This window comes from Ptychodera flava, chromosome 6, assembly GCF_041260155.1.
Source record: "Ptychodera flava strain L36383 chromosome 6, AS_Pfla_20210202, whole genome shotgun sequence".
Lineage (NCBI taxonomy): Eukaryota > Metazoa > Hemichordata > Enteropneusta > Ptychoderidae > Ptychodera > Ptychodera flava.
This window is the reverse complement of record NC_091933.1, coordinates 8,040,775-8,051,082: the sequence shown is the minus strand read 5'-3', so window position 1 is coordinate 8,051,082 and position 10,308 is coordinate 8,040,775. Positions and strand designations below refer to the sequence as shown.

Here is a 10,308-nt window from a genome sequence, read left to right as displayed (position 1 = left end):
CAAAACTTTTATTTCGCTGACAGTGAAGATAGAAATAACGTCCGTGTGTACTCGGAACGAGTACTAGTACAGCTCAACGTAAGTAGTTTAGCAGCTTGTAGGCCTACTTGTGAACGTGCCGGTTAATATTAAGGAGACCTACAGCAACTTCCCTAAACTAATCCTTCTTTTTCTCAGTGCAAGTGTTACGCAATTACATGGAAACGAGGATTACTCAGAGATAGAAATATATATACCGAGTGATACGTCGAGACTCCATTGGTGCATCGTACCTCTGGCTGTCTACGGTTGATAGCAAGAAGGGCATTTTGAATGCCCATCGAGCAGGTACCGAAACGACACGACCTCACAAAACACTAAGGTGTAATTATACTAGAAAAAGAGAAAATTCAGGATGGATGTATACCTCACCTGTAGAAGATGTTTAATTCAGTTGACGGGCATAATTCTGCGTCAAGGTGTTCCATCGTACGTTCTCTTGGTATGATGTTGTAAGTGGCGGCAGAATCACGCTTCAAACATAAGATTTCATATCCTGTTGTCCTTTAATGTGATTATAGACGCCGCACTGTATTTATCAACGGAGACACATGTCATCGCGGACAAAATTGATTATACCATAAAACTTTATGGAACCCTAGTTATCATCTTTGATAAGAATGGGTCACACTGCATGGTGACATTTTAAACATGCTGCATGCGCACTTGCCCTGTGTGTTCCCGGCGTCATACGGCCTCCGACCACAGCCTCGCCTGCTGACTGCCATAGACAAAACCGGCGACCGTGACCGCGGCCCCAATTCAGACCGCGCACGTTAAACTACTTTTCTAACTACTTTCGACCGAAATCAACTGAATTCCGATCTATACCTACCCAAATTACTCAACCGCTCACAGACTGCAAAAAATTGCTCTCGTGAAGTCCAAAACCGCTAGTTTGCCAGTGATGCACGGTCAAGGGCTTAGTGCTTCGCCGAGCCATTAGATACGTTCATAGATACGGCCGGCCATTGGGCCCTTGACCGTGCATCGCCGTTTAACTAACGGTTTGGGATGTCACGAAAGCAAATTTATTTGCAGTCTGTTATGTGAGCGGTTGAGTTATTTGGTAGGCATAGATCGGAATCGAGTTGATTGCGTCCGGTGTAGTTAGAAAAGTAGTTTCTCTTGCAGGGCCCAATTTGGGACCGCGGTCGCCGGTTTTCTCTATGGCAGTCAGCAGGGCTGTGGTGGGAGGCCGTATAACGCTGGAAACATCGTACGCAAGGCTACTTGCGCACCGAAAGCGCACAGCCGAGGGCTTTAGGCCAGCGCTTTCTCCTTGATGAGCGTGCGATTCGGAAAGAAAGGAAACTCAGACGGTTGGCTGTACTCTGATGAGTGGGGTGAAGAAAACCTACAGCTGCACTTCAATGTAACAAACAAAGAAGCGGCGGCAACTATATCACGTGGTTATTCATCTGTCGGGCAATGCAAACGCTGACTGATGTAGCAAATTTTTAAGGTTACACCATACTTCTCCGATACAAGCAATTAGGTTTGCATATTTTAGATCTTGGCATTAGTCGGAGGTTATTATACTGGTAGGAATCGCTTCCATTGGACTAAATCGGACTGAATAGCGAGGCATACTTCAGTTTGAACTTAAAACTCACCCTGCATCCTGTGGTCGACGAAGACAAATAAGAACAGACTATAGGTACATGTTATCTGAACATAACTCCATGGCAGGGTTTTCTCTCGACTGCGCGATTGCACAAATTGCGCATTTCGAGCAATTGTTTGCCCTAGAAAAGTTACTGATAGCGCAAAAATCGCGCACTAAACACGGCAAGCAAAGACGCCCACATATATGAGGGTGACCCAAGCGAATAGTATCCATGTAGCGACCTTTGGATATGCCGTACGGTTGTAAATTCTAGTCATACTCCCGCGAAAAAGACAAAATATCGCCTGTCATTCAGCTTTGGTGACATGCATGACGTGGCCTGTAAGCATCAAACATAACAGTCAACGACCTAATTAAGGGTCAGTCTCCATACCAGAGCAATATTTCATGTTTTGATAGCGGTAAAGTTTGAAAGCAGAACTTAAAAAACTGTATCAATGATGGAAAATTCCAGTGTCGATGTTAGTACAGGTGTTGCATGCGACATACACGACGAAACTCATGAAACTGTAATGGGTGACGATCGCAATGATATCAAGGAAGCGCTTCCTAGGAAGGCAAAATCAACATCACAAGTGACTGCCCCCTAAAATGTCAAGTCTGCGCCCGATTTCGATGGAAGTGCCCCTTTCAATGAACATGCAAAGAAACACTGCCATGGTGCTGAAAAACAAAACAAAACAACAACAACATACAATAACAACAGAAACTCGGAGAAAGCAGTATCGCAGAAGGCTATGGGTATATGGACCGATTTGAGTCGTGGTCAATTAAAACAGGTTCAAAACAAAACCCTCCTAACTTTATGAGACGAAAATTATAAGAATAAGTGAACACTAGATAAATTAACAGTTGTAAGCCACAATACTGGCAACTGAGCCCGAGGAGATGGCAGTATTCCCGCAAGCAATGAAAATGCTCTAACACTATCTCAATATTCAAAACATTGAAGTATCAGTATTCGGATTTTCGCATATCACAAAGAATTTATCTGTCATCCTGAAATCAATTAGATACACTGCTGTCACGTCACATAAATTGAGGAGAAACGTCCATCGGCATTGAGATTAATTAGCTGGAATAATATTGAGACATCAATATTTAGGACGATACGTAAGCTAAGTCCTTGATAGTCTCCTAGCAATTGGTATGAAGATACTACAGGTGACTAAACGACCAAGATGACACCTCCGTCTTATGCCAATACGTACACTTGCCGCACTGTAGTGGGCACTTTCAGTTGCATTGTACGCTACCGTTCTATATAGGAGGGCCCTCTTTTGTCAAAAAGATGTACATGTTCCTTTTAGACTACCTAACCTGGTGAGCGTGAAGAACAGGACAAAATGGCAAAAAATCATGCTAGTGACCTTATAATATTTCTTTCAGAAGTTTTTATGAATCAAAACAACTGACATTATATTTTTGCACTGAAAAATCGACAGTTATTTTTATTTTGAAAGATCAGTAGAGAATAATTAACAATTGTAGCTCTGACATAATATCAGTAAGCTAGAGGGTCAAATCTCAGGTCTAACAAATTCACCTTTTTAATCACTTTTTGCTGTTTAGTAAGAACATTTGCGTGGTGACCCCAACTTTTTTCTGCTTCTAAAGCAAAGAACACTGTCTGTTTGATAGATATTGCTGTACTTTTTAACATTTTGAAAATTATTTTGTGCATTTATATGAAGTTTATATTTTTAAAAAAGACTAATTTTACAGTTAAATGATAAATTTAGGGTCTAATATTTAATTTTTAAGACAAGACATCACAAATTTTAGTTGATTGTCCTAATTCAGCTGTCCTGACAATGCAAAAATGTGGTATGCACACTGGGATCTGTTAATCGTTTGCGATAAAATAAAGATTCTGCTGGTAAGTGCAAATTTCGCAAAATGGGAGATTTAGTGGTTTTCTGTCAATTTTGGCATGTGTTTTTTCAAAAACCCTTTGCATGGGTACCCCATATTTTTTTCATATCTTTGCAATGTACACATAAAGATTATTTCAGAAAAGTCAACTTCAAGAATGTCCCAACATTTTTGGAATGGTAGCGTACCTCCTTAAGATGGGCGATAAATTTCATGGTAATCAGGGTCTAAATTAAAAATAGGGTATGATTTTATCCATCATTCACAATTCTATATCAATGTTTTTTATTAATTATGGCTTGCCAATTAACACAGGGTTTGTTGGATGAGACTTGCTCGGTCCCTTATGTGCGACCATTTTTCCGCTGTTCAATGTTTGGTGACATTCTGATATATGATTGTTGACCTGGGTCAAAGTTTAGATGCGTGTCTACAAATTGGTGTGCTTTTGCTTTTTAACATGCATGGCAACCCTGCCATTTCTCAGGACAGGTATTACTCGCCCAACATACGTTGAACTGTTTGCACTCCAGTGAACTTGTCTGGTCAATAACCCTAAGTGGTCCCCTGTCAATTTCAAGTGCAAAGAATTGTTTGTTTGTTGGTTGTTTTGACTTTTTCTGTGTTTTTTCGCAATGACTAACCTTGTTTATACAGTCAGTTGAAACTTTGTGGAGATTAGTTCATTGTCAGGCAATGTATTGATTACCCGCGAATATAGTCCGTAAGGAAAGAAGTACGTGAGTTTAAGTTAGTTGTTGACTTTAGATTGAGATGTGAAAGATACGTGATAAAAACATTTTTTCACTCCTAGGGATGTGTAAATTCAGGTGAGTTTCAGAAAACGCTGTACCCTCAAGGAAGCAGAGTCGAGTAATCGGCCGTGTGGGGGCGTATTTTGGCACCTCGACCCAATAAAGGCCCGTCGGAACGGTCAAAGTTGACAAAGCGGTCGAATTTTCCTCGTGGCCGTGTGTTCCCAGACACACAGCGCTATGTTTCTGGTAACACACGGCCCCTCGGGGTAATAGACGGGCGCTATAGCCCTCATGACCAGGCAATAGGTGTTTATTACCGGTTTATTACTTCTTGTAGTTCTTGTACTTCTTGTACTTTTTTTTTCAAAAATATGACCGAAATTCTTTTAGCGAACTGTCTGGTTGAACTGGGCGTGATTGGGGTTGAGAGAAATCGCAAACCAATAACTTTTGCGTACGTCCAGAGAAATTCAACTGCTTGTTACATGTATGTATTTCAGATCTCAAGAATTCTTAAAGTAAAGAAAACATAACATTTTAAGAATTTCAATTTGGTATTCCAGTCAGTAATGCTAAATTGCAGATACTATGACAACACCCAACAAAGATGAGCTCATTCTCATTTTAGCCTACCATGGAAGCAGATGATGCCATAGCTATAGTGGGCGTTGCATGTAACTTCCCTGGGGCTCCTGACCTCGATGCATACTGGAGGATTCTGGTGAATGGTGAAAATCATGTCAAGGAAATTCCGCCCGAAAGATGGAACAATGAAGCATTCTACAGCAATGATAGAAATGAGCCCGGTAAATCGTACGTCAAACATGCGGCCTTCATAGAAAGGTGAGATATCGTCTTGTTGATAATTTCACAAAAACAAACCATGTTCTTTATTTTAAGCCAGAAAATACAAATTTTTTTACTCTGATATCTCAATGACTTTAAGTACCCGTATCAATGAGTCCATTAACGCAGCATCTTTAGGGTATCAGTCTGGCGTGGAGCTCATTAAATAATACGTTATGTAACATGCAAGCTATGACAATTCTTTTAGGAGAAAAACATATCACTTCAACCAAACTTAGTGAGGAGAATCAAGAATCTTTCCGACCATTTATGTTTCGTTTGAAAATTATTGCTGATAAGACGCGGAAGGGAAGTCGATATGCTTATCTATCTCTGGGCAATAGTTATTAATCTGACTTAACTCCCATATCGATATCAATTTATGCAAGAATTGTCCTTTTTCCTGCAAATGAGTCAGTGCATTTTTTGTGATGAACATGCTGGCAATATTAATTAATTCCCTGCCGATAATTCTCTATAGAAACTGAAACAACTTGAAGACCATGAGTGTCACTCTACGTTAAAGAGTGTCGGTAATGGCAGACATGGTCATACTACGGTCTCGGTATCCATAGCACAACCAATCAAATTATTTTACCAGAAAAACTGAAATAATGCCTGTAAGTAGTTGGTAATTAGTTGGAATGGTTTGCATTAATGACGGATTTCTATCCCATTGTCATTAATATAAGGACAGGTTTTAAAAAGCTAAAATAGAAAATGATGAAACTATAAATCTTGCTTGAAAATACGTATAAAAATTGTAGTGGCCAGTCCATCATTGCCAGTCGCCTTTTGACAAAGTGCTATATATGCTGTCATGACAACTTTCAAATACCTTTTTGCATTCTTGCAAGGCAATAATTCTAAATACTTCTGTAGAACGTAGGTAAGACGAATCGTTTCAATGTCCTAGAAAATTTACGTAAAATGTTCAAAGTGAGCTTTTCAAGCTGTTTATATTTTCGTGAGCACTTGCATAGAAGTTGCAACTGGTTACTACTATAATTGAAAAACCATCCAAACTATTTATCCGCTCAAACATTATTGGTAGTGTCCTCGGAAGATTATTATACTTACATGTAATAAGCAGCATTCCATCATACATCTGACTTCAGTTCAATTTAAAACGTATCGAAGCCACACTAATGTCTTGAACAACTTTCGAAATATGGAACCATAGAAGCAAACTGCCTGCCACAATATTTTGCTCTCTCCGTCAATAGAGGTGTAATATTCTTAACACACAACGGGAGACACATACATTTTAACAATTTAAAAGACTGTCTGTTCAGTGTTTCACAAACACATAAGGGTCGGAACAAGTTAGATTTTGACATAGTTACATGCATGTTTTTTTTTCTTCTTGTTGAATAATCAACATATCATTCATCGTATTTATATCTCAAGTTAGAATCCGTTTGACTCTGCACGTAGGTTCAAGGAATGGGATAACAAATTCTTCGGAATAAACGACGAGGAAGCAAAACGAATGGATCCTCAGCAGCACCTCCTCCTGGAGTGTGTATATAAGGCTATGGAGAATGGTGGATTTCCGATAGATAGAGTTACCGGGAGTGACGTTGGATGCTTCATAGGTAAGTCAAATGAAAATCAAATTTGAGAGCTCTTATGCTATGGAAGCCATGTAATGCCCAACTCCCTCTGCGGTAAAGAAAAGGCCCTCTAGAACTAACATACCCATCAACCATATTCAAGGACATGAAAATGATTAACAACCATGGCGTGTGATGTTGATATATTCTGAAACAAATGAATCCAAAGCGACCTAAGTACAAACAATAGTTTTAAAATATCATGCCCAAATGGCAATTACTAGTTATAAGTATTCGATTAACACTGCTCATCATGAATTCTGATAAGCAATAGGAAATAGTGAAGCATCGTAAATTTACTTGCAGGAATAAAAATGACAAAACGATGACAGCACGCAAGACGCTTTTGTTGTGTTGTGTTACTAGATATAAGGAAAATGGAAATGTCTATAGCCTAGAGAGGAGATATAGCCGTTGTCATTGACAATATCGATGTAGGTAGTACTTATGTGTAAACGTACAGCTGTTTGTTTTGCAAATTATACATTGCGTGGTATGGATTCAATATACACTGACACTCATGTTTTTTATTTTGAAGGATTAATGAATGAAGACTACGGTGTTGTTGCGAATTCGGACATAAAAGATACCAGTAACTACACAGTCACGGGTAACTCGAAATGCATCGCTGCAAACAGAATATCGTATACCTTTAATTTCACCGGGCCGTCTCTGATATTCGACACCGCTTGCTCATCGTCCTTGGTTGCACTTCATTTTGCATGCCAATCTCTGAAATCTGGTAGGAGATGTTTTCTTTCTTTATCTTCATGTATTTTCACAATGATAAATATGATCTCATTCGAATTTTTCTGGAAAGGCAGCTGTTGCATTGTATAGGCTTTGGGTCGAGATTTGTTTTGTTTAAGGCCTAAATATTTACAAAGTAGGTATACATATAGATGTGACGTGAAAAACAAAATATGAAGGGAACATTTCTATCTTTTTACATATTGACTTCTTCCCCTCCCCGAAAAAAGTGCACAGTTAAAATGTTAAAAATGTCATTTTATGTTTCAGCAAAAAGTAAACAACAATATACATTTTTTGTGGCATCCGCATAATTAAAATAGACGTCAGTATTTTAATGTGCTCGCACCTCGTATATTTGCATTTTAGGGCACAGTGCTTTCTCAACACGAAAATTGCGCGTAACTGCGGGGAAATACAAACCTAACTTTTGTCGTTAGGTGACTGACTATTATACCCCAAACAGGAATCCTGTATACTTGTATGTGTGCCGTTAAGTGTCAATAGAGGACTATAATGTGTTTTAAAACGTTTGCCAAAACCTTCCTCGCTGAATCTTTTAAATATTCTCTTCACAAATTAAGAAGAAAAATCAATAGCAACCGTGAAAATTTTAGTACTTGAGTAACAAATAAACACATATTTACCAATATTTTAAATCCAAAATGGCGGCCATTCCTATGTAAACTTTGATGGGACTTTTTATTTTCATAAAATTGTAAAAACTGTATTTACTCCCACAGCGTTAAAATGAACCCCCACAGGCGATAGACCAGAAAAGATATGTATTAAATTGAGAAGCTGAGTATTTCTCCCTAAATCGCATTCTACTCAGAATACTAAACCTAATGAAATGGCAATCTTTCAAATTTGTCAATTAAACATTTTACAAAATTTCGACATTGAAGATACTAAGCATTTGTGGCCAAGACAAACGGTCTATCGTATTGACCGGCACTCTATTCAAACATGGTCCTGTGGCCCTCCGATTTTCTGAGATCTTTAATCTGAACAAATTTCGAAAGAATGTTTGTTGCTTTGTGTTCTTGTTGTTGTTGAATCATGTAATTGTCCCTAGCCTGATTGTAGGATGCCCCTAACCTATAAGTACATTTGCAAGGAAATTCAACTGCTGTGTGAATTATTTCCGGGTTGCTATCATCATGTTGGAAACATTTGAGGAAACTATTTGGAAATAATAGCTTTGGAATCTGAAAACGGTCTGCTGAAGTTAACAACCATTCTGAAAATCATGTCCACAACATTGTTCAGCTCTATGATTGCAGCGATCGATTTTTTTATAGTTAACGAAATTACATTTATTATTTCTGTACAAACACTTTCATGCAAAGGCAAAACTATCAACTAAGATTAGAGCTAGAAAAAATCAAAAGCTGAAGTAGGAGTGATATCTTTGCAAAAGTTGTTCTTGTCTCATCATCACACTGCTAATTATGCTTGATTTTCTCCCCAGTGGATTTTATTAATCAGTTGTCCCATTCGTCTACCCGGCATCAATTAGTGAATAGATGAGGACAGCTCACCGTTTAGTGTCGTACGTCTTTTAATTAAAGTGATCGGTACCATCAAAGTGTTTAAGTTATTAATTTGCTCATGATTGATATAGTCTTTTTCAGTCAATTAAGTTACAATAAAACTATTTTTTGCTGATAAAAATGAAGTATCCAATGCCAACAACTGGCTTCATCACTCTGAAATACTTGACAGATACTTACCAGTAGAACGTAGATAATACGTGGCTGCTAACTGGATATTGGTTTCTAATTTTATATTAATCTGATATTGTATCCAATTAAGTGACCATAAGTTAGCCTAGCTTTATATTAAACTATAGCCAATGTCTTCTTTATCTGATACGAAGGCAGGGTTTACCTCATGGTATTCAAAGTCTATCTCTACAATTTCTCTGTTGCCATCCCATCTCAAGAAGTCAGTGAGCGATACACTTTTATGATATATGCCTACGATTAAAACTTAAATTATCACTGTAAATGATCAATTAAATGTGATCAATCTGCAGATCTAATGGTATGATGCCAATAGACTAACAATAAAAATAAACCGGTACATACAATTCATTTTTATTATAATATGGAACATTACTTCCTTAGCTGTTGCAATCGCATGTTGTCAGAGTGCGAATCAAGTTCAACACATAAATTCTTCTTTCGAAGTTAGACAGAGAGTTTATTTATCATTTCATTGGCAACAATTGGGAAACGCAACACTTTCATCACTCATTGTCATTGCTTTAATCTTTTGTAGGAGATTGCAGTATGGCCGTTTGTGGTGGTGTGAATTTCATGATCTCACCAGACATGTTTGTTATCCTTAGTCGAGCACGGATGCTGTCCCTGATGGTCAATGTAAACCCTTCTCAAATGATGGAAATGGTTATGCAAGAGGAGAGGGCTGTGGAATAGTTGTGTTGAAACCTCTTCATCAGGTACAATGATTTTCCTAAATGCAATATAATATTCGAGATGCTAAAAGGGAAAGAAGTTGCTTGTTTGCACATTTCAAACAACATCTTTAATTTGTATTTATGTATGAGCTAATTACGATGTTAACGATAATTAAACTTCCTGTTTTCAAGAAATTACCAACAATCAGGTTGATCAAACAGCATCCTTGACCGAGGTCTCCTAGCATCGAAAGTTCTTTAAACGATGCTGTTTACAAAATACGATACATTACTTATCCATGGTAAAGCATTTAGCTTCACTTGACCACATTCCGAAAAATAATGTTTGACTTACATATTGTTGGTGTA

General features: G+C 38.1%; 1 protein-coding gene across 1 annotated transcript; it reads left to right on the top strand.

Moving 5' to 3' along the window:
• The first annotated feature begins 4,936 nt into the window (after window positions 1–4,936).
• LOC139136031 (putative uncharacterized protein encoded by LINC00614) lies at window positions 4,937–9,958 on the top strand. The gene is made up of 4 exons (XM_070703851.1): window positions 4,937–5,145; window positions 6,586–6,746; window positions 7,303–7,374; window positions 9,801–9,958. The coding sequence occupies exons 1-4, from the start codon at window positions 4,937–4,939 to the stop codon at window positions 9,956–9,958; spliced, it is 600 nt and encodes a 199-aa protein (XP_070559952.1).
• Window positions 9,959–10,308: the final 350 nt, after the last annotated feature.